We start from the raw sequence: 24778 nt of genomic DNA on the forward strand, positions 1-24778 counted from the left end.
GCGAGACTAGTTGCACGTGTGGGGATCAGTGCCGTACGTGCGGGGGCACATGCCGCACGTGTGGGGCGGGACCAGTCCGAAAACTCTATTTTTTTTCACTTTGGGGCTGTTTGTATCTCATTCTAAAACCTCTCCCTCTCTCTCTAAAAACACTTTCTCTCCTCATGCTCTCTAAAAACCCTAACCAAGGCACTAAAAACTCTTGAATCTTGCTATCCATTGGGCTTAGATCATCATCATCCATCTCCACTCTCGAAGATCAAAGCTAGGGCTTCCTTGGTATAGGAGAAATTGAAGGATTCTCCCTCTTGATCCTAGGGTTTCATATTCATTTCTTCATCAAGCTTGAGGTAGGGGAAATCCTTGAGTTATATATACATGTTTTGCAATGTTGTTGTTGGTTTAGTAGTTCCATGAAGCATTGGTGTTGATTCTGATTTTATGATCTAAAATGTAGAGGGTTTTCAAAATGGGTCTGAAGCTTAAATCTTTTTACAAATCCTTGTGGGTTTGCTTATTTATCACACACTAGCTAGATGGTTGGTAGGTTTTCTTCAAGGAAGTGAAAATTCTTGTTTTGATGAAAACCCTAGGTAAAATTTTGGGGAATTTTGGAAAATAAGAAAAGTGTCTATGAAATTCCTTGTTTTTCTTGTATCAAGTGAATGAATGAAAGTAACTCCATCCTTTATGTAATAAAATGGCCACCTACTTGTTATATGAGATTTGAAATGGTATTTTAACATTGTTACCAAATATATGAACTTGTGTTGTTGTAAGGAGACAAATGGTTTTGCATTAGGGAAAGTGTGAATTGTTAAATCTTATAGTTTGATGTTGAAAACATTGCATGTATCCTTGAAGAGGTTAACATATTGAGATTTAGATATGATGAGAGGTTGTTGTTGATGCTACAAATTAATATTGAGGGATGAGAAGATAAATGTGGTAAGTTGACATTGTTGAAGAAACGTCATGAAATGTTGCGTAACAGCATCATTTTCTTATTTGATTTTCATCATTGTTTGTACATCTTGACGTGAATTGGCAAAACGTTTACATTAAGAAAGATTGCATTGAAATGAGAACCTTGGAATTGTGATATAGGGTAAATACGTGGTAAGTTCGGATAGGGGGTGTAGTTGTACTTGTTAAGTTGGCCTGAGTGTTCTTGGTGAAAGACCAGAAAACCGCGCGGATAGGTGTCGAGCCTTCCGGGTAATACTGGTAAAAATGACAGTTTGGTAGTACTCGTAGAGTCTACTTGCAGACACCAGCCTAGGGATTACCAGTGTCGTATTTACCGCCCCTATTGAATTAATATTGGAAGTTTGAAATTGATGAGATCACATGATAATACTGAGAACATGGTGATTATGAAATGATGCATGGAAATAAATATTTTCCTCATTGATCAACCTTAGCATGGCATTGCATTTACATTTATTTTTGTGGTGAGGAAAAAGCATAACTGTATATACTTTGTGAGAATTTCTCTACTGGGCTTTATGCTTACCCCTATGGGATTTGGTGCAGGTAAAGGTGTGGTGATCTCGCCGAGTTGATGGTGTAGACGTGATTGTGAAGAGTGCTTGCTCTTATATTTTTGTGTAAATTTTTGTAAAGCCGATGGCTAATATGTATGGGTTCGAGAGACCATTTTGTGTAGCCAGGCTATCTCCTTGGAACTTGTAAGTCCTTGAGGGCCTTATTCTTTTTGTTTTGATGATTTTACATGCTATAGATTCATGTACTAGTTTATTAATGAATGTATAACCGCATGTGAGATTACTTTGTAAAACATTTGATCTTATGTAATGGGATTTGGAAAATATATTATTTGGAAGTGGGTAGTTCATGTCGAATTATTTCGGGGCGTGACACTCTTGTCACAGAAGATAGAGGCAGAGACAGAGGTAGAGGAAGAGGCAGAGGAAGATGTAAGAGTAAAGGCAGATGGAACAACATGAGTAAATCTAGAGACAGTAAAAGACAGAGTAACTCTAGCTTCACTTGCTTTCACTGTGGCTAGGAGGGTCATATAAAGAGAAATTGCCCAAGCCGAAAAGATAAAGGCCAAAGCAGTAAGTCAAAGGGGGATGAGAACACACCAGCCACAACAACTGATGAAATACTTCTTGCAGTTGGTGAAGAGGAGGATTGCCTTCATGTGGCTGACCACAGTTGTACAGAATGGGTGATAGACACAGCTGCATCCTATCACACAATTTCCCACAAAGAACTCTTCAGCTCGTACAAAGCTGGAGATTTTGGCACTGTTCGAATGGGAAATTCTAGCTATTCCAAGATTGTGGGCATTGGAGACATTAGTATTCAGACTAATGTTAGACCCAAGTTGGTTCTCAAAGATTTGAGGCATGTTCCAGATTTGCGTCTCAATCTTATCTCCGGAAGCGCCTTGGACCGATAGGGTTATACAAGTACATTTGGAAATGGCCGTTGGAAGCTGACAGGAGGAGCTTTGACAATCGCCAGAGAAGAGATGTCTTCAACACTGTACAAGACTCAAAAGAAGATCTGTCTGGGAAGTCTTAATGCAGCAGAAGACAAGGAGTCAACAGACTTATGGCACAGAAGACTGGCTCACATGAGTAAGAACGGATTACATCTGTTGGCAAAGCAATCCAAGATGCCCTTATCCAAAGGCAGTGCCCTGAAGCCGTGTGATCATTGCCTTTATGGCAAGCAGCATCAAGTATCATTTAGTTCAACGAGCAAGAGGAAAACAGAAGTGCTTAGTATGGTATACTCGGATGTTTGTGGCCCAATCGAAGTGGAGTCACTTGGCGGCCGCAAGTATTTTCTGACCTTCATTGATGATGCATCAATGAAGTTGTGGGTGTATTTTCTGAAGACGAAGGATGAGGTATTCCAACACTTTCAGGAGTTCCATGAAATGGTGGAAGGAGAGACTGGGAAGAAGTTGAAGTGTCTTCACACAGTCAATAGTGACGAATACACTTCCAATGTTTTTAAAGCATATTGTGCTAGCAGGGGTATCTGGCACGAGATAACAGTTCCCGGCACCCCACAACATAATGGTGTGGCAGAGAGGATGAACTGCACTATTGTTGAAAAAGCCAGATGCATGCTCAGAATGACAAAGTTACCAAAGTCATTCTAGGCTGAAGTCACCTGTACAGCCTGTTATCTCATCAACAGGTCACCTTCAGTCCGTTAAATTTTGTGATACCTGAGGAAGTCTGGTCCAAAAGAAAGGTATCATATTCTCACTTGAGAGTCTTTGGGTGTAAGGTGTTCGCACACATCTCCAAGGAAAATAGACAGAAGCTTGATGACAAGTCCACTCCATGCATATTTGTGGGCTACTTAAATGCAGCATTTGGGTACAAGTTATGGGGCCCAGTGAATAGGAAGATGTTCAGGAGCAGAGATGTTGTGTTACAAGAAGACCAAACAATAGCAAATTTTGATAAGTCTGCAAAGTCTAGAGATGTCATCACTCTAGACTTGTTACCATCTCTCAAGCCATCACAAAATACTAGATGTGATGATGCGCTACAAGAAGTACCAGAGTTGTAGGATCTTATGCCAGAAATAGAGGATCAAGAGGAAAGAGATGAAGACCCAGATGAAGAGGGTGTTGAGCAGGGGGAGCAAGCCCCTCTACCAGAGGCAACAGGGCCTCAGTTGCGGAGATCTGGAAGAGCTGCTATGTCATCAGCCAAATATCCCGCTTCTCAGTATATTCTAATTACTGATGAGGGGGAGCTTGAGAGTTTTTCGGAAGCAAAGAGTCATACAGAGAAAGACTATTGGATGCAAGCCATGACGGAAGAGATGAGTTTTTTGTAGAAGAACCACACTTATGAGCTTGTTCCATTTCCAAGTGACAGGAGAGCCTTGAAGAACAAATGGATGTATAAGTTGAAGAAAGACGGCAAAGGTAAACTATTGCAGGATAAAGCTCGCTTGGTGGTCAAAGGTTTTGGACAGAAGAAGGGAGTTGATTTTGATGAGATCTTCTCTCCAGTTGTGAAGATGACTTCCATTCGAGTAGCTTTGGAATTAGCAGCTCGCTTGAATCTGGAGATAGAACAGATGGATGTCAAAATTGCCTTTCTCCATGATGATTTGGAAGAAGAGATCTATATGGAGCAACCAGAAGGATTTAAGGTTAAAGGGAAACAGAACCTAGTTTGCAAATTGAAGAAGAGTCTCTATGGCCTGAAGCAGGCGCCGAGATAATGGTACAAGAAGTTTGATTCATTCATGGTGGATCACAAGAATGGTAGCAGACCAGTGTGTATATTTTCGAAGGTTTTCGGATGAAAATTTCATCATCCTACTGTTGTATGTCGATGATATGCTGATCATCGATATCATTGGACATGATACTACTATGATCAACAAGTTGAAAAAGAACTTGTCGCATTATTTTGACATGAAAAATTTAGGCGCAGCATAGCAGATTTTGGGCATGAAGATTGTTCGTGACGGGAAAACCAAGAAGATATGGCTGTCACAGAAGAAATATGTTGAATGGGAGATTGAAAGGTTTAACATGAAAGATGCCAAGCCAGTCAGCACACCACTGGCCAACCATTTCAAGGTGACAAAGCGTTCGTGTCCCACGACCAACCCTGAAAGGAAAGAAATGGAGGCAATACCCTATTCCTCTGCAGTAAGGAGTTTGATGTATGCAATGGTGTGTACCTGGCCAGATATAACTCACGCAGTTGGCGTTGCGAGAAGATTGATCGCCAATCCAGGAAAGGAGCATTGAGAGGCAATCAAATGGATTCTTTAGTACTTGAAGGGAACTTCAAAGATGTGTCTATGTTTTGGGGGAGCTGAACCAATTTTGGAGGGTTTTACAGATGCCAATATGGCAGGTGATCTTGATGGTAGAAAGTCTACATCAGGATTTCTGTTCACCTTTGCAGGGGAAGCTATTTCATAGCAGCCCAAACTATAAAAATGTGTTGCTTTATCTACAACAGAGGCAGAGTATATTGCTGCCGCAGATGCTAGAAAGGAAATGTTATGATTAAAGCGGTTTCTCCAAGAATTGGGTCTACAGCAAGAAGAGTACAAGGTACATTGTGATAGTCAGAGTGCAATTGATCAGAGCAAGAATTTCATGTACCATTCCCGTACAAAGCACATTGATGTTCGGTATCATTGGATACGAGAAGTGATGGAAAAGCAGTTGATGAAGCTGGTGAAGATTCACACAGATAAAAACTAGCCGACATGCTTACAAAGGTGGTCTCGAGAGAAAAACTTGAAGAATGCAAGGAAATTGCTGGGATGGACTTCCAGTAAGGATCCTACTCTCCATAGGTGTGGAGGGGGAGAATTGTTAAGGATCCACACTAATGTGAACTTGGCTATGGTGGAAGTCAAGTATGGAGGCTGTGAATACAGATTTACTGAAGTTTTTCAAACCTAGCACTACAGGAAATGACAGTTTTGGCGACCAAAATATTGGTCGCCAAAAGTCCCATTTTTAGTCGCCGAATGTAATTAGCAACTAAATTTTTTTGTCACCAAGTTCGTCGCCTATACCCTGTCGGCGATAGTATTGGCGACTAAAATATTTTTGGTCGCCGAAAGTTAAACATTTGGCTACTAAACTTTGGTTAGTCGGGAAAGGTGATCTTTTGGTGACTAAATTATTGGTCGCCGAAATTGAACTTTTGGCTACTAAACTTTGGTTAGTCGACAAAGGTATCTTTTGGCGACTAAAATATTAGTCGCCAAAAGTTCTCACAGAAAACTAAATTAAACTATTAGAGACTAAAATTTTAGTCGTTAATAGAATATGTACATTTAGCGACCAAACACTTTAGTCGCCAAAGGATGTCATGTTTTTAGTGACTAAAATATTTAGTCGGCAATTAAACTTCCCTCATTCTGATTTGTTTTAGCTACTATGTGGTTTGGTCACAAAAAGCCATTTGATTATTTTTGCTACTAAATTATTGGTCTGCAAAACATTTGTTTACATTTTTGGCTACCAACATATTTAGTCACCAAATCCTATATTAATTTTTTTTTTTAATTTCTGAACCACCTGTATCCATTATTATTGCAACCTGTACCAAGTGTAAACAATATAATCCATCAATACTGAATATATTATCAACCATTCAACAACGTGCACACATTTCACTTCCAACCATCCAAAATATTTATATTCAACGTCCAATTCTAAATGTAATACAAATTCCATACGAACCAAGTATAATTCAACCCCAATAATTTAATTCCATACATAATAGAGGATTAACCAAATTTAATATTCAAAAGGAAATCTATACCACACCAAATTCATCAAAATTTCAAATTCAAATTCATCAAGTTTCGCATCAAATTCATCAAGCGTTCGCCACTTCTTGAATATGTTGAGACTGGCTTTTACCAGGTGGAATAAAAATCAGATCTTCCCAGCCGGAGTTCTTCTCACTCATCTGGCATCAAACAAGGAAAGTAATAACATGTTGGCAATAACTTGTTCGTATGAGGCAAAAAGAATGACCAACTCCACAAATCCAGCATTCAGATCCTCTTACCTCCATTTTTTTAAGAACATCTTCCAAACTTCCCACCTGTAGAAAGAAATAAAAACAATGGCTATGCTAACCTTATAGCACATGAGTTACAAATTAACTCCACATTTTAGTTAAAATAAGGGGAGAGAAACAATTTGGGAACATGCTAATTTAGTAACTTTTTGGCTATTTCACTACAAGAATTAACACTTTTGGCAACAAAAAAATTGGTCGCTAAAAGTCAATTTTTGGTCGGCAAAAGTTATCCGCGACCAATTTTTTTGGTCGCTACTTTGGTCGCCAATTGAGGGTCGGCAAAAGTAATTCGCGACCAAAATTGTGGTTGGTCGGCAAAAGTTGGATTTCGCGACTAAATTTTTGGTCGCTAAATATTTAATTACCGCGACTAATTTATTTTGTCGCCAAAGCACTTTGGTCGCGAAAAGTAATATTTTCCCGACCAAAAAGTTTGGTCGCCAATTGTGACATTCCGCGACCAAAAATTTTGGTCGCCAATCGTGACATTCCGCGACCAAAAAATTTTGGTCGCCAATCATGACATTCCGCGACCAAAAAGTTTGGTCGTCAATTGTGACATTCCACGACCAAAAAAGGTTTTGGTCGCCATTTGTTACTTTTCGCGACCAAAACTTTTGGTCGGTAAAAGTAAGTTTCCACGACCAAGAACTGTTTTGGTCGGTAATAGATGTATTTTTTGCGACCAAAACTCTTGGTCGACAATTGTCATTTTTTGCGAAAAAAAATAATTTATTTGTCGCGACTAATAAATTGGTCGCCAAAACAGGAAAACAATACACCTGTAATTCTTAATAATTCATTCAATCCATAATAAAGCTATAATTTTAAAGCATCATTCAAATTAACTGAATCATTAACATTCGAAACAATACATAATTCATTAACATTCGACACAATACAACTATTCTAAGTTTTCATTCACAAGTCACACCCATCTAGCATAACAAATTGAAACAATACATAATTCAGATTTACAGCATCAGGAAAATTGCTTAATCCACTAAGTTGCCTTGATAGCCAATCAAAAAGATCCTTGCGCCCTTCCGTGCCACGCTTCGCATCCATCAAAGCAGTAGTGATGTAAGGCACCTAATAAAGAAACAGAATTGGAAAATTTACTAATGAATGGGGCAGCAGATGCACTAATTCGCTCATCATAGGAACTGTGGTCAACCTGCAGCTCTGAAACAGGGGGAACTGAAGGCTGAACAGACACTAATGATTGTTCTGGATTACTATGTACTGCTTCAATGCGTAAAACTTCTTTTGAAAAGCATTTTTGGAAAGATTGAGATAGATGGGATGCTGCTGCTGGCTGTGGTTCTTCAAGTGCATCAGTTAATGCCTCACCGATCAAGGATGAACTGGAGGCCTTGATTGTGCTTGTATGCAGATCTAGCTTTGACTGGTTGAATGGCTCTGGTAGCGTTCCCTCTGGAACTTCCCCCTGAATGCTAAGAGATATTGTTAATTACGCAAGCTATGCCAAAAAAAATCAGGATGACAGTGCAAGCAAAACAAAAGACAGATGATTATAGACAATAATATCTTTAAAAGTACATCAGAGGCAAAATGCAGATATAGAATATAGACCAAATTGTTCTTAAAACGCAAAGCCAACTTCCTAACTGGGGACAATCATTCATACTTCTGGTTCAGACCATCAAAAAGTCGCAGGACGCGTCTCTAACTTGTCACCATGACACTAATACTGATAACTGAACTAGAGTTTTGCATTCTACACAATTAAATAGTGTAGTGAAAATTGATTATGCTGAAATTTGGGAATGATGTACAGAATTAGGTTTTAATTTGTGAAATTGGCACCTTTCTGTGTAATTTGGTCTGTCAAATTTATTCTTTGTTTGGGTTAATTGATGTTAGAAATTAGGATTCGAATTGCCAACCCAACAAAACCGACCACACCAAACCTCCCACTACAAAACCAAAAGATTCAGTTATTTGTATAGTATGGTCAGTTTCATTACCATTTTATAGGAAACCAACATGTTCAGTATGGGGCCAATTTTGCTTTATAAACTGTCCGAACCAAACCAATTACACACTTACATACAGGTTCACGAAATCAATCTTAAAACTTCATAGAAAAATATGTATACCTCATGATGGGCTTTAAAGAAATCCAATAGTCTACCCTGAAAGACCTTCCTCGTGTGTGAATTCCCACTAGCCAATTTCAGCATGCCCTCATTCTTAATAGCATCAACATTCATAGTAACATGAAGATCAGGCTTCATACAACAAGTTCGCTCATCATGTACAAGTACCTTCTTTATCTCAATCACTTCAGGCAAAATAAACTTCAATTGTGCTAAATGACCATGGGAGAACCTCCTACAAAAATTAAATCATGACATTACAAATCTAATGAAAAGGATTAAAAAAGAAATCCTCTGGCAATATAGAAGTTTATGTGCTTTATGTCAAAAAGTTTAAGAAACAAATAAATTCATTAATCTAATACAAATAAAATGCCATAGGAATTTTGAATTAAGCTCACAGTTTTCATTGTCTTGCCTTTTTCTTTTCAACAAAAAATGGAAACGAATAACAGGAATAGACAAACAGTCAAGGTAAAAAAGACCTTATAATTGACGATTTGGACCCATATCACTAATTATTTAGATATGGCTTTTCTATACCAAGAAGAATCCTAGAATTCAGCTAAACTGATTTATTAAAATGGTAACATCATAAATTATTAAACCTGGTTCAGTGTAACTATTTAGATATAGCATCATAAATTATAAATTATTTAGATATAGCAGATTTGACAACTTGGCTGAATGGCTTTCCATCTTCTACCTCGCTCATTACATAACCCAGCGTACCTATTCACATACAAGGATATGAAACAAAATGATAAAATTACAACTTAAAAAACAAAGCATGTTCGATATATGCAAGCAAGCATGAAGAAGAAATAAGACATTTCAAAAAAAAATAAAAAAATAAATTTAGTTAATGTAACTTGCTTTTTCTTTAATTAGTAAGGGATTTGGGTGGGGGTGTTTGAAGACAGTGTCATTTTCTTGGGAAAAAAAATTATATTTACAGATAATCAAAAGGCACATAGTGGAACATTGCAGTGGAGAATCTGTACAAGATCATTGACAGAACAGAAATGAAGTTGCAGGTTAAATTTTCTGTAATTCTGATAAATAAATAAAAGACATTAAACTCCTTTCCCTTTAAAAATTATATTATGAAATTACTATTCAAAGTGAGTCCTCTTCACTACTTATTTCTCTTGTTTCAAACTGCTATATGTTACAGTTTTGTCTTTTTCTGAATACAACTAAGAAAGCCAGAAAGATAAGATATTACACCACAATATAGACTATTTTGATTCTCCTTGTATATTAGTTTGTTGATAACCTCACTAAAGTTTACATAATAGTATGCATTAGTCTGGATCTCAGGATCCTCGTCATTCATGCATTAGAAATACTATGAAAGAATATAAGACAATTCTATTAATTTTTAACATGAGAGCAATCCTGATGAAATTTAATTGTGGATATAGTATTCCCCACACCCTAAAATTTCACCATCAAATCTGAAATAAATCAATAGAGAATGCCAACTTCCCTAAATGCATGGAACTGGGCAATATTATGGCTGGCAAGGATCTGCAAACAATATCCCCTAACAATGTTCATGAGCCAGTCCTCACACAAAATTAGCCACATGATATGACTGATAAACAATTGGACATGCATGTTGCAAATCAACACTTTTCTATATGTATATAGTAGCAAAAACCATATAGTTCAAAAGGACGAAAAAATAAAGTCTTCAAAATTGCCTCACATTATACGGACATTTCTATATAAGAAGATTATCCATCTAAGACAGAAGATGACACGACATGAGCAAGGGAACCATGTAGGATATGCGACTTACTCACCCACTAGCATAACATTCCTAGTGCTATCATCCAGTGCATGAAGAAACGCCGCTATGCCTAATTTATTTGTAGTCTCATATCCTTCATAGATATTCCAAAATAAGTGCACATAACCATATCTTAGTAATTTGCATAGAAGCAGTATCTTATCTCAAGTCATGGATGACAAGAGATTGGTCTTGGTGATAATCAGTTATTTCCTCATATCCTTAGATGGAAGAAGTATACATGGCTAATAACTAGAGAATGCATTGAACATGCGTACCCACCAATATAAATAAATATATAGATTGAGTACCTTATTCCCAATAGTCTTATGGAATCAGATGCCAAAGTCATATCTGAAATGTATTCTTCATGAACATCAAAAGAGTTGCAGCAAGTACGCTGCCTGGTATCCCAAACCTGCATTAAAGTGAAAATGAAGAAATAAAGGTGTAAGCAAACAAATTAAGATTAAGTTTCTCCAGCACTCCACAGGGTCATAACCATAAACAGTTAAACAAAAATCATGGAACACCTCAAGGGAGAAAAATAGCATTATTTTTGTTCTTTCAAATTACAATGTTATATAGAATCATAATGTTCACAAGTTTGACTTTCTGCTGAAGTTGGCATACATAATTCATCTAATCAATGTATCGGTTCTTTTGTACTATAGAACTTGATCAGTGTTGTTGTAAAACTTCATTGATATCGTTTAATAACAAAAGATAAATTGTAGCTTTTTTCTCCTGCTCTAGTCTCTGTCAAACTTATCCTCTCTTGCAACTTTTAATTAATAGCATAAATATATACGTATATATATATATATATATAAACAAATCAATCTCTGCAAAAATGCAAAACATATAATCCCACCTTATAAGCTTTACTTCTTATCACAAATGGAAAAAGGTTTTGACCATTGTACTAATTGATAATATTGACAACGAAGAGTTGCTACCTGGTGATACGTGCTCCGTCTTGAGCATGGCGAGCAATCTTTTCTTCAACACTCTAAAACATACTAAGGACTTCAAATACCATCTATGAGGGATTAAAAAAAAAGTTCTAGACAGAAAATCATGAGATTGAGTCTCACCTCACGACGCTGAACAGTACCCCCATATCCAGTAGCTTGGCAGAATCTCCTGACATCGTTTTTGAAATAAAAAGAAAACTTGTTTTTGGTTAGTGAGAGTGTATTTTGAAATAAAATAAACAAATAAATAAAATCAAGATAGGAAAAGATGAAAGCAGAGAGCTTTCCATTTTTGTAAAAAAACACTAATAGATGCAATCACTATCCCTTTGCTCTGTTTCTCAGCAACCAAACAAATGTTAAATAAACAAGATCGACATAGCCAAAAAACTATTTTAAATTTAATAATAAGCTTCTTGATATCTATAGATTCTCTTTCTTTTTCATGTGCTACCAAGATCCAAGATATATATACATAAGGTTTACAGTAATCAGTTCTGAATTCTGATAATTTTCCAACCAGTTGCTGTCAAATACACTGTTAGAGAGGGACAACATATATTTTGGGGAGATATGGGGGCAAGGCATCATAAATAAGCTTCGGCCCTGAGGGAACACTCCATGACCCTACAATCCACTGATAATTCATGCTAACTTTTCATATCATGCTCCCCACCCCATCATCACACAAAGTGTTTGGCCAAAAAGAAAAGAAAAGAAAATAATAAGAAGGGGGTAGCCCAATGGCCAATGGTTTGAAAAATAATTTTGTTCACAATCCTCTTTCTTGGGTGAAATCAGGAGAGTTTTGTTCACCTAATTAGACTTATTAGGGGCTTTAACCATTGTAGGGTTCTTTCAATTCAAAAAATTACACAAATAGTGTATAGAAAAACTTTATTATTTAATTATGGTAAAGCATGATTAGCAATTACATTTTTTTTTTCAAATCTTTATTGCTAATAAAGTTTTTACTTAGGATTAGACAATTACACATTGTATAAAAAAAATGTAATTACTAACCACATTTTACTATAAAGTTTGTTCGTATACTATTTTATTTAATTTTGAACTTAAAAAAAATACAATGGTTAAAGGTCTTACCTTCATTCTTTCTCAGTTTTTGCTAAATAAGCCAGGCAGAGCAAGACCAGAAAGAAAAGATCATCACAAGAGTTCCTAACACCACTTTTCACAGATCCCACCATGATCATGAGTCATGATTATTCATCCATCCATCCCAGAAGAGGGTCCACATTAGAAGTATGAAAGAAATTATAGAGAAGACCAATCACCTCAACCCCAACCACCTCAAATCTTATTGTACTTTTTAATTACACAAAATTACATAAAGATATCAATCTCAACTTTTGAGGCAACGAAATAATTTAGTTATTAGATTACTGTGTTTAATGAATCTTTCACTTTTTGGAGGTTGCACCTGTATCCAGTTTATGGCTCTATAGTATGAACAAATTATGAATTTAAAAATTATAAAAGAGCATAATTATCAACAAAAGCTTGGAAGCAAAAGGAAAGAGCTAAAGAGCATTTATCAAACTGACAAGTGTATGGAATTCAAATGAAAAAGCTAAAGTAGATTGCCATCTGCCATAAAGTGTAATCATCCCCACAAATTTGTATTTGAGAGAAAAGAAAAGAAACCTAAAATCAAGGCCAAAAAAGCAAAAGCTAAAGCTAAAGAAACCTTTAACAAAATGGATCCATAAAATTAATGAATAAAATACAAAGCAAAATGAAAATACCTTCGTGTAGCTTAAGCTATCAGTCCATTACAAGCTTGTTGAGTTCTATCAGTCCATGGAGGCAAACCAACATTGACAGAAGAATTAAGCATGTGGGTATCTGAAGAACTTGTGAATTTGCCCTTCTTAGACCACAACCAGATCTTGGAGACCGAAAAGCTTTCACCTTTGCTTCTACTGCTTATTTTCTTCCCCTCTGCATCTCCATCAGCAGTGAAATTCACATTTTGTCCTCCTCTCCCTTTCACAAATTTCCCAAATTTCCCAAACCCAAACCCAAACCCAAACCCAAATTTCCCAAATTTCACAAACCTAAATTTCCCAAGAGCTTCAACAGGCAGGCTTCAAGAACAAATCACAAAATCCCCAAATTTCAGAATCAATTTAGAACAAATCAAACCCAAATTTCAGTCAAGCAAAAATCAACCCAAATTTCACAAATTTAAATAAATTTCTGAAACGAATTTAGAAAATAAAGACCTGGATTCCAGTTTGATTGATGAACTTCTTCTTTGGGATTGATTTGCAGATGAACTTCTTCTTTGGGATCGATTTGCAACCGTAGTTAATCCCAGTTGACTTCTCTGCTGCAATACAAAACATATATATATATATATATATACATAAACCCTAAAACCATCTTAAAACCCCAAATTAATGACACTGAACAACACGGTCATACAAAATCAACTCACATGTCGTCGATGGAGATAGTGGCCTAGAAGATGAATCGAGTAGGGCCATTCGTCCTGGAATGTAATCCCCTGCGTTGAAACCTAGAGCGAGAGAGAGAGAGAGAGAGAGAGAGAGAGAGAGAGAGTAAATTAGGGTTTGATAAGAAGAGAGATCAATAATAGAATAGAAGGATGGGTAGTGTATGTACCTGGAGGATGAGGTCGTGATATCGGCGATCTTGTCGTAGGATTTGGAAGCCATTGCGTCGCTGTGGATCGCTCACGACGGTTAGATCTCGGCCTAGGATTCAAATCTGATTTAGATTTCGATGATCTTCTCGGATCCGGCAGAGGTACCAGTGGAGGAGGAGGAGAAGGAGGAGGATCATCGACGGCGGTGGGTGTTTAGAAGAGAGAGAGAGAGAGAGAGAGAGAGAGAGGCACCAGCGGAGGACGGAGGAGGATCATCGACGGCAGTGGGGATCTGCGGCGGTGGCCGTGGCGATCTGTGCCGGTGGTGGTGGTCTGCGGTGAGGTGAGGCTTGGTGATGAAGGAGAATCTGTGTGAGAGGTTTGAACAAATGGTTGTAAACAGAGGGGGCGGTGAAATATATCCCAATAAAAAAACATTTCACCTTTAGCGACTAAATTTGTTTTTTGTCGCAGAATCTTAACATATAACGACTAAAATTTGGTCGGCCATTGGCTACCAGTGCATTTAGATATCAAAACGACGTCGTTTTGATATCTGCGACTAAATTGTGTTAGTCGCTAAAAGATTTTACTGTTCCCGCCCAATTTTTCACCTCCTGACATCATTTTTAGCGACTAATATTTTAAATTGGTCGCGAAAAATCACCTTTTTGCAACAAAATTACTTTAGTCGGTAATAGTATCAACGTTTAGCTACAAAATATTTTTTGGTCGGCAAATGTTATTTTTTTGCGACAAAAATTTTTTTGGTCGGCAAAAGTGGTCGGCAAATATGTAAATTCTTGTAGTGTTTGGCTAAAAAGGTAGGTAAAAAAAACTTGTATGTTTGGGATGACTTTTTGGCTAATTACGAAAAGATGTGCAAAAAGTAGAGAGAAAAGAGAATCTTTGACTTTTTGGTATGGGTTGTTGGCTTTTTGGCTAATTTAGTAACTTTTTGGCTAATTGGCTAAAATAGCCTCTTGCCAAACGAGGCCTAAATGCCTCAGAGAAAAAGCCATGATTCAAAGCATGAAAACTGAGCTAAAATTTATTCTAGGTCAAATTAAGAAATATTCTCTAGATTTCTTGAATCTTCTGGAACATACTTCTGCAACTCTGTTAAACTGTGAAGTATGAATTGAAAATAACAAAGTCCAACTCGGATATGATGCATATGAATATCTCATAGAAGGGTGATAAATTGATGTTGCTGAGTGCAAGCACTTCTGAATGTTGCTAAGGTACATAATGAGTAAAAAATAATGAAACGATAAAATAGATATAAGAAGAATATGGTCCAACCCAAGTAAACTCAAATCTCCAAACTTTTAAGAATTTTAAAATGTACTATAAAATTATAAAATTATGGTCCAACCCAAGAAACAATTTATAAAATTAAATCAAACGAATTTCTCCACTTCATCGACTTTGCTTTAACTATATTAGCAATGTTCATAAATGGTCAATTCATGATAACAATGGCCACTTTAGCTGTTACCTAGGCATAATTTTCCACAATTTGATTCAATAATACCACATCATCCTTGTTCATCTTGTACCTCTATTCTCCTTTTTCTTCAATGTGATTGACACTAACTTGGCTCAAAGATTAGTTGTTCAACACATTTGAAAAACTTGGCTCAAATTCTTAGGCTGTTGCATCATTCTCCTGCACATTTTTCATTTACCTGATGTGTGTGCTTGTGCTTTTTTGTTTGTAATTTAATAGTTATAATGTTATCATGTTATCATTTTAATTCTTCTATTTTATTTATTTATTTTTCTGTTTAAAAGTCATCACATATGCATCCCTCTTTTCTGAATTATTAGGCTCCAGTTTTGGTTGTGACTTTTGATCACAAGTTCTTTGTTTTATTATCATTTAAAAATTAAACTTTGTCCCATGAACCATTAGACTTTTGATCACTAGTACCATTAGACTTTGTCCTGTGAGGTGGGTACATTCTCTGCATTCATATTCAAGATAAATATGCTCATCTACTTTGAGATTGTAAGAGAAACAATAGAAAAATAATGATATTCACACAACACTTTTAGCCTCACACTCCACTTGCGAGAGGCAAAGCACAAACAAAGGAGTGTGGTAAGCTTAAAGTGTAGTATAAATATCGTTGCCATAGAAAAATGTCCCATATAACTGATTAGAGCATGCATCATCAAGACAAAAGAGAAAAGAGTATTCATCAATCATGTGAAGCATAAAAAAACATACGTATGCACATCTTTGCAAGACCACAGGATAATTTATAACATTATATCAATGAAAACATGCTTATGAGATCAGAAGTTCCATAACCATACAATCTCTAGTAAGTTCCATAACATTACTAATACCAGGAGTTCCATAACCAATGCTTTCCAACCTCAATACTTATGAGATCAAACTCAAAATGCAAAAATCATTATATCAATGAAAACACTAATATCTAGGTTCCATGCAGAATAATGAGTAGCACGATTCAGACATCACAACCAGCTCAAAGATTAAAATGGCATTAATTTTCTAGAAATTAAAGCAGATCCTTCAAAAGATGCCTCCTACTGCAAGAAAGCTCTACACATTGCAATATAGTACACCTAATGTTCTGATTTCCACATTATTGGCAATCATCTTGCCCTTTTATTATTACTGAAATAAGTTTAAAAAATTATGTTACCTCGTCTATGTTCTCAAACTTCCTTTCTGGCTCTAGAGGTTGACCACCATAGCTTTGAGTTGGACGTGGGGTCACATAGATTACCCTTTTAGAACTCATGCAACCCATGGCCTATATAATTCGCAAAGGTTCTGCAGCATCCAACAAATGTGACTTCTTCTAGAAAATTATGCACAATCACAAAATGACATAGCATATGATACAAGAGCAATTATGAAATAAACCCCTTGGATTCTCTTTCCAGTAACAGGACATTTGGGTCCACTGGCCCTCTTCTTTGGTGCTCTGATATACCAACCTCCCTCCTAAATTCACACAAATTTAGCTCAAATCAAAAAATTTAACTATCATTTCCACAATTCCCATAGCAAACTCGTAACTTATTTTACACATTATAGCTAAATCTTGTATCGAATTTGGCACAAAACTTAGTAATTCTAAAATACAACACAATGTTTATCTAGTCTTTCGAGAGTTCCAATTTGGCCTTGATCTTAATTTTTGACAATAACATTCATTGGAGAAACAATAATTTTTCTAGTGTATAGGATTGTTAAGTGAATATTAAAATAATAATATATACGATGATATTATCATTTAATGAAAAAGGTATATGATTAAATTAATAGAAAATAAGAGACATCTAATTTTATTTGTATGTTTTCATGAAGGCATTACATAATAGTACTCAGTATTTTGTTCCAACTGTAAGTACGTGAATTTCCAAAGTCAATAAACTCCTCTCGTTTGTTAATTCATATTTTTAGTGATTTTTTAATTTTGTATAAAGTGAAAAAAAGTTAATGTGTCTGAAAATAATTTTTTTAATTATATTAAAATTTATAAATTATTGAGATATTTGATTTTTTAATAAATTTTTAATTTTTAATTTTAATATTTTAATTAAAAAAATAAATTATCAAACGAGACCTACCTATTAGCACTAAACTAGGTGAATGGACATGGACTCAAGACTATTTAACTTTATCAAACAACTTTTAAAATAACAATAATAAAAAATAAATAAATAAGCACTAACAGAGACATTGAAATAGAAACTAAAAAAAATCAATTGGAAGTTTGGAACTCCTTTTAGAAGATAGAATCATTGGTCGTTCCAAGAAGATTTTTACGATTCGATGGAACTCATAATAGTAAAATCACTATGAACTTCATTAAGGCCCATTTGGGTGTCTCAAAAAAATGAATTGGGCCATTTTACTTTTAGCTCATTTACAAATTAGACAATTTAATTTATTTAATTCTCTATAATGTGTGAAATGGTGAGAGGCTGAGTATATTTTAATTTGATTTATTTAATTCTCTATAATGTGTGAAATGGTGAGAGGCTGAGTATATTTTTGTGTGGGCAAAAATTCATCATGATGATGGATTGATGATGATAGCAAGCAAAATCAATAGAACACTTTCATCGTGGTTAATGTATTACCTGATTGGAAGCATTCCAATGTCCAAGTTAGAAAAACTTAGAGAGAATAAAAATAAAATAAAAAAGAATTTACAAAAATAATATAATTTTTATTCAGGGAATGTCCTCCAAACATTTCTCTTATTATTAGGATTTGACTATTTTTAATAACTCTTTTCTTTCTAACTCTACTCTTTAATTTGCTTAGATTATTTCTAACATATATTCCAATAACCTTAAACTAACTAAGATCACTATTATCCTAACTAAATTGGCATTAAACGTGACTCTTTTCTTCAATTTCACACTTGATATATGAGAATTGTCTAATAGTGACGTTTCACCTCAATCGACTACGCCCAATTAAATATTTTCTTTTACAGTTATTTCAATTGCCCTTAGTCTTTGCTTTCTCTCTCTCAAATCAAAGAGGGTGAGGGCTACTATTGCACAACTTGTGGCGGTGGATTTATTTCATTGAGAAATTTTCATCCCAAGTGACTTCCATAGCTCGTTTGCTCAGAAATTTTTTTTTTTCACCAAATAAAACTTATAAAATGTTATTTTTGGACTTTCTACTTAGTTTTTTCTTTGTGTATTTCATCTTTTTAATTTTATTGAGATTTCATGTAAAATTTTAAGAATAATTATTGATTTTTGAATGATACTAAAACAGGACTAATAGCCGTTGGACATTTACCATTGCTTCGGAATATGTATAAATCTAAGGGGCAAAACAGGGGAAAAAAAAATGAGCCTTCTATAGCAAAACAATTCTTATATATATAGATATATATATATATATATATATAGAGAGAGAGAGAGAGAGAAGCATACGCGAGACGGAGCATCAATGGGGCAGAGTTCATCTTAGCGATGAAGCCTCTGGATCTCGTGGCGGTGGCGGTGGATCTATGAAGATCGGCGGAGGAGGAGGCGGCGTGAAAAGAGCGGCGGTACTCACGATGACGATGGCGATGGTAGAGGAGGAGGAGATGCTCTGGTTTCCGGCGAAGGCGAGGAAGAGCGGCAGTGAGAGAGGGAGGGGAGAGGAGCAACGGAGGCGGAGAGGGACGCTAAAAATAGAAAGAGAGAGAGAGAGAGAAAGAGAGAGAAAGGAGAGGCGCTGATTATTTTAGGGTTTGGTTTGGTACAATATATATATATATATATATCATTTTATACAATTCACGACTAAATATCTAATGGTCACCAATTAATTTTTGAAATCCATTCAAAATTTGAAAGGTCTCTGAAATATATCTTTGGCGACTAAAATATGTTTTGGTCGCCAAAGATAAAAGTAATTATTTGTTTTATTCGGCGACTAAATAATATTAGTAGCCAAACAAATTCTACAGCGACTAAAAAAAATTTGTCCCTGAAAATATATTTTTGGCTACCAAATTTTTGGTCGCCAAAAAATAAAAGTAATTTTTTTTTCATTCGGCGACTAAATTATTTTAGTAGCCAAAACTAACTCTACAGCGATTAAAAAAAAATTTTGTTGCTAAAAATATATTTTTGGCAACCAAAATTTTGGTCGCCAAAGATAAAAAATAAATTTTTTTTTTTTCATTCGGCTACTAAACAATTTCAGTAGCTAAAGCTAGCTCTATGGCTACTAAAATTTCTTTTAGTCGCCAATTGTGATATGTTTAGCTACTAAAATTTTTTTTAGTCGCCAATTGTAATATTTTTAGTTACTAAATTTTTTTTAGTCGCCAATAATCAACATTCCCCTACTAAAAAAAATTAGTAGCTAAAAAGTTGACTTTTGTCGACTAATATTATTTTTGGTAGCCAGTTCCGTAACTTTTGGCGACTAAATTTTTTTTGGTAGCCAAAAATGGTCGCCAAAAATGTATTTTCTTGTAGTGTACATTACAAGAAAATACATACTTGCCATTAACTTGGTAGTTAATTGTTGGCAAGTACAGGTTGATTTATTTTTGGGCTCTCCTGCTTGTGTAGAAATAGGGAGAGCTGTAAGTTGAATTGTATCAATCAGAAAAGAAGAAAACAAAGAGTGTATGTATCTGTAAGTGAGAGTGCTATAGAGGGAGAGAGGTGTGAGTGTTGTAAACTCTCTCCAGAAAATTCTATAGGATATCACTCCGTGGATGTAGGTAATTGTCGAACCACGTAAATATTTTGTCTCTTTTCTGTGTGTGATTGATTTTTGGAGTGTCTTAATCCTAACAAAATAAACCTGGCAAAGGCTATGTTACTACCGGGAGTAGGGGTGTGCGCGGTGCGGGTCGGTGCGGTTTGAGAGAAAAATAGAAACCGTATGGCGGGTGGCGGATTGATAAAAGTGTCACTAGAATTTGCCATTTTCCTTATAAAAAACCGGCGGTTCGGTTGGCAAATAATGACGGATTTGCCTTGGCGGTTTGGGCAGATTGGTGGTTTATAAAAAATATAATTCAAATTACAAAACTTAAATTAAAGAGTAAAAAAAAAACAAAAGATACCGTGATGTTAAACCAAAATGTTTACTATTGAAAAGTATTTAGATTGAAAAGTGAGCTAATGCAAGCTTGCAACATGGCCAGAAAAAAAAAAAGTTTGAAAAGTGAATTGGAATCCAACTTTATTTTGGATTACTGACATCTTGAATTCCCATCGAGCAGTAATGTAATACTATATTCTAAGGTATAGAACAACAAGCAAACTTAAGTAAAAAAGAATTTTTAGAATCTTATAAAACATGATTTAATAGCGGTGCGGGTCGGTGCGGTTTGGAAGAAAAATAGAAACCGGCGAATTGATAAAAGTGTCACTAGAATTTGTCATTTTTCTTACCAAAAATCGGCGGTTCGATTGACAAATAATAACGAATTTGCCTTGGCGGTGCGATTCGGTGCGATTTTAGCAGTTTCGGCGGTATTCGGTGCGATTTTAGCAGTTTCGGCGGTATTATGCACACCCCTAACCGGAGTGATCAAAATATTCACGTACACTACGAGTTGAATTAAAATATTCACTTTATGAGCACCAATACATCCAATGTATATAATATACAAATAAACTCTCGGAATGCCAATTGGTGAACCTTAGTTCTTTGGAGAGAGAAACTAATCAATTAGTGAGCAATATGTTTTTTGAAAGCTTTTCCCAGCAAGATCAACTAATAATAAAATATTTCAGCATGTGTGCATGCCTATTATATAGATAAATAAGTTTTTTAGAAAATGACGGTTTTGCTTTGTATTTTGACGACCAGTGTTATTCGGAGCCTAACAGAATACTTTTTGATCAATTTTTAGAGAGAGAAAACTTACAACCCACAATTCTGTGATATATATATTGAGTTTGATTAAAAAATAGGTGCTTTCAAAGAGGAAAACACAGGACTTCCCTTAATTAGTGTTGGCCGATTTGCAGCCGATAATGTGGTCGGTTAAAGAAGTCAGGTTGTGATCGGATGCCACGGAGATGTTCTCCAGCCTTAGCAATGGACCCTTATTAGTTCGGTAGTGACCATGATTTGTGACGTTGCGACGTAATCGAAACACTCCGAGATAGTGATGCGTGTTGGTAGAAGAATTGTGTTCATGCTTATAAATTTGAGAATACGGATTAGAGAGATCAAGTTGGAGGCAACTTATCTTGGATTTTGGCTTGCTGAATTTCTTGGTTGGCAACTCTTGTTGACCTTTCGGCTTGCTGAAATGCTTGGTCGGCAACCCCTTACTCTTAATCTTTGTTCTACTGAAGCCAGTATGTCGGCAACCTCTCTTGGCTTTTTGGTGTGCCGAAACACTTGGTCGGCAACTTTTCTTTGTGTTTGGCTTTGCTGAGAGCTTGGTCGACAACACCTCTTTGGTCTTCGACCTTGCCGAGAGTTTGGTCAGCATTTCTTTTTGGGTTTGTGCCGAACAATAGAGTTAACGCAATCAAGGTGTATCAAGACATTTTCATATATATGTAAACTATAAATTCATGAATTTATATTAGAGATATAGAGTTAGAAGCTAAAAACAGTGAACTTTAAGGAAATATCATGATTCTCCAATGATAATCAAAGCTGCCTCCAGATCATGTTATTACGTTTGGATATTTTTTATTTTATTTTTTAGCTTCATAAAAAGCCGATCAAAACATTATCATAAATTACTATAATAACTCATGGTCTAACTTCGTCAATATTTCTTTCTTGCTGAGAATTTTTCTAGAGAGAGAGAGTGTGAAGACCCAGCCAAGGGTCCAAACAAATCATAAAGCTCTTCATGAGATAGATATAAAAATGCATGTAAATATTAGTATTTATGCAAAATAGATTTTTCAACTTTATATATTCAGCCGATCAAAACATGAAGCCTATCAAAATATTACCACTATTCAAGTATATATATATATATGTCTTTATTATGAAGGTTGGAATAGACCATATGGTAACAAGAAAATACATTATATTTGCAACAATGATAACCACTGTACTGATGGTCGGCATTTTATAAGTCAAGAATTCGGAATGGTGTATTATTGTGTCGTGCTTTCGCTATGGCAGCTACGAGTAACAGGGATAGTGGCGGGCAGAGGATCGGAGCAGGTGGATGGCAGCCAGTTTTGTATGGAAGAAGAAGGCAAGACCAGCGGACTGGAGTCCAGAATGATAGAATAGGAGTCATTACAGTTTTTGTGGATAATCTTCCATGGTCAATGAATCCTAAAGGTCTGTTCCTCCTATTTTCAAAGTTCGGGGTAGTTAAGGATGTATTCATCCCAAATAAAACCAGGAAGTCCACCAGATCAAGGTTTGGGTTTGTTAGATATGATTGTTCAGTGGCAGCTGAAGTAGCTATCCGAAAAGCTAATGGCATATGGTGTGACGACAAGGAACTTCATGTTAAGAAAGCAGCCTTTGAGAAGGTAAGAAGTAATACGAATATAGGGGGGGAGACAAAAAAGGTGGTTACTCATACAGATAAGCCGAGTGGTTATAAGGGAAGAAATGATGGCAGGGTAGACAAGAAGATGATGGGTCATCAATCATATGCAGAAGTCCTAGTTCAAGAAAGCAAACAAGGGGATAAAGGTCATGTCATCTTGGGGGTGGAATCAGGAAATGGATGGCTGTATAACAGTGTTATAGTCAAATTGAAAAGCTATTATGCTTTCTCTGACTTCCGTGATAGCGTCCTCCAAATTGGTTCCAAGGATGTGGTGGTCAGAAAAGGAGGGGGAAAGATGGCCGTTGTGTCGTTCTTGTCGGCGGAGGACATGAAATCTCAGCTGGCCCTTTTGGAAGATTGTTTAAAAGAATGGTGTGCGTCTGTCACAGAGTGGAGGAGGGGGACATATTTAGCTCCGGAAAGGGCTGTGTGGCTGTGTTGTTATGGGGTGCCCCTGAATTTATGGAGCAATGATACGTTCATGAAGATAGGCCGGGTATGGGGAGAAATAATCCGAATAGATGAGGATACATTAAATCAGGTGTCATTTAGCTATGGGAGGATAAAAGTAGCAACAAGTGTAATGTCTTCCATTAACACAGTAGTGCATATCCAATGTAATGATATGATGTATCCAATTAGAGTGTGCGAAGAGCATGTGATGGTAACTAAAGTATTGGGTGATTCATACAATGTGAAGTCATCCCAGAAGAGGGAAGATCTTTGCAGCTCAGTTGGGATGGCAAGCCATGCTGCTGGGAATGGAATGAACTCGAACAAGGAGGATGCTGAGGTGGAGGATTCAGTACAAAATGTGCTGGATACTTACGTTGATATGGCAAGATCAAACAGGGATGAGATGGCAGTCAATGTACCTGTGGTGGAGGAGCTGATTCCTAATGATTGCTTCACCTCGGTAGTGGAGGAGACAGTTGGCGATGCATCGGGAAGACGAGAGACTATCAAAGCAGGCGTGGGAACAACTTCTGGAGTGCTGTTTACGGCTCAAGGTCATAATGAAGGAAGTGGGAATGAGGATAGGACTGGACTTGTCAATGGGTTTATGAAAAGCTTGAGTGGAAATGGACTGGACAAAGATGGAATATCACTAGAAGTTAATTTGGGTGAAGTCCAGTATAGTGGGCTACCATATGGGCCCATTATCAATGGAAATAATTCAAGAGGGGTGGGCTTGGATCATACGAGGCTTCAGGTTCATGGGAATGGGTCAATATCATCACCTATGCATTGCAATAGTGTACAAAGAAACACAGGCACAAAAATGGGTGAGGTGAAGCAGAGGAAAAAGTTGGTGAGAAGGAAGGGGACTTCAATTGCTAGCAGAAATTCGACGGAACTACAGAGGAAAGGTAGCGGAGGAAGACGGGAGAGGATGGGTGGAGCAGTGGTTATGGGAAGTTGGAGCAGAGGGGCTGCGCTTAGGGCAAAATTGGGGTTATCAGCAAGATCGGTGCCCCAAGGGTCAACAGCAAAATCAGGATCAAACGGGAGTAGTACGAGGGTTGACAAGGTCTTGCATGAAGAGGCTAAGGCAACAATTCGCATAGGTAAAGCTCTTGGCATCTGTTTTGAAGATAAGGAAGAGGAGGTAATCATCAAATTAAAAGAGATGGAAGCCAAAGATAAAGAGAGGGTAGCACC

The 24778-nt window shown here is 36.4% G+C and overlaps 2 protein-coding genes across 5 annotated transcripts; both read right to left on the minus strand.

Annotated features, from left to right (window-relative positions):
• Positions 1-6154: 6154 nt before the first annotated feature.
• Positions 6155-17035, minus strand: LOC145792841 (protein TIC 22, chloroplastic-like). The gene is made up of 3 exons (XM_082874564.1): positions 16787-17035; positions 6561-6596; positions 6155-6458 (listed from the first exon to the last, which is right to left on the minus strand). Exons 1-3 carry the CDS (start codon positions 16892-16894, stop codon positions 6366-6368), a joined length of 237 nt encoding a protein of 78 aa, XP_082730690.1. The 5' UTR covers positions 16895-17035; the 3' UTR covers positions 6155-6365.
• Positions 7398-14916, minus strand: LOC145789327 (CDT1-like protein a, chloroplastic). Of its 4 annotated transcripts, XR_014332860.1 has the most exons (8): positions 14123-14916; positions 13935-14015; positions 13240-13826; positions 11594-11642; positions 10808-10914; positions 9307-9430; positions 8699-8933; positions 7398-8025 (listed from the first exon to the last, which is right to left on the minus strand). XR_014332860.1 is itself a non-coding variant. In XM_082874562.1 (7 exons), the coding sequence occupies exons 5-7, from the start codon at positions 10846-10848 to the stop codon at positions 7600-7602; spliced, it is 702 nt and encodes a 233-aa protein (XP_082730688.1). In that variant the 5' UTR covers positions 10849-10914; positions 11594-11642; positions 13240-13826; positions 13935-14015; positions 14123-14916; the 3' UTR covers positions 7398-7599. The 4 variants fall into 4 exon arrangements, 3 of the variants coding, with proteins under 3 accessions (XP_082730688.1, XP_082730689.1, XP_082730687.1); XM_082874562.1 differs by lacking the exon at positions 9307-9430; XM_082874563.1 differs by lacking the exons at positions 9307-9430; positions 11594-11642; positions 13240-13826; positions 13935-14015; positions 14123-14916 and having other exon boundaries at positions 7398-8032; positions 10808-11034.
• Positions 17036-24778: the final 7743 nt, after the last annotated feature.

The sequence above is a fragment of the Camellia sinensis genome, chromosome 6 (assembly GCF_055761805.1).
Source record: "Camellia sinensis isolate YWXY chromosome 6, ASM5576180v1, whole genome shotgun sequence".
Taxonomy (NCBI): domain Eukaryota; kingdom Viridiplantae; phylum Streptophyta; class Magnoliopsida; order Ericales; family Theaceae; genus Camellia; species Camellia sinensis.

What these genes read in the sequence shown, in the direction of transcription:
- LOC145789327 (XM_082874561.1), bottom strand. Translation starts at nt 10,920, where the DNA reads ATGCAGGTTTGGGATACCAGGCAGCGTACTTGCTGCAACTCTTTTGAT. An exon ending in ATAAGACTATTGGGAATAAG is followed by an intron (nt 8,934 to 10,807) that starts GTACTCAATCTA and finishes TAATTTTTGTAG; the next exon opens with GAGGTTCTCCCATGGTCATT. An exon ending in TCTTTAAAGCCCATCATGAG is followed by an intron (nt 8,026 to 8,698) that starts GTATACATATTT and finishes CTTAGCATTCAG; the next exon opens with GGGGAAGTTCCAGAGGGAAC.
- LOC145792841 (XM_082874564.1), bottom strand. Translation starts at nt 16,894, where the DNA reads ATGGGTTGCATGAGTTCTAAAAGGGTAATCTATGTGACCCCACGTCCA. An exon ending in AGTTTGAGAACATAGACGAG is followed by an intron (nt 6,597 to 16,786) that starts GTAACATAATTT and finishes TTCTTTCTACAG; the next exon opens with GTGGGAAGTTTGGAAGATGT. An exon ending in ATGTTCTTAAAAAAATGGAG is followed by an intron (nt 6,459 to 6,560) that starts GTAAGAGGATCT and finishes GTTTGATGCCAG; the next exon opens with ATGAGTGAGAAGAACTCCGG.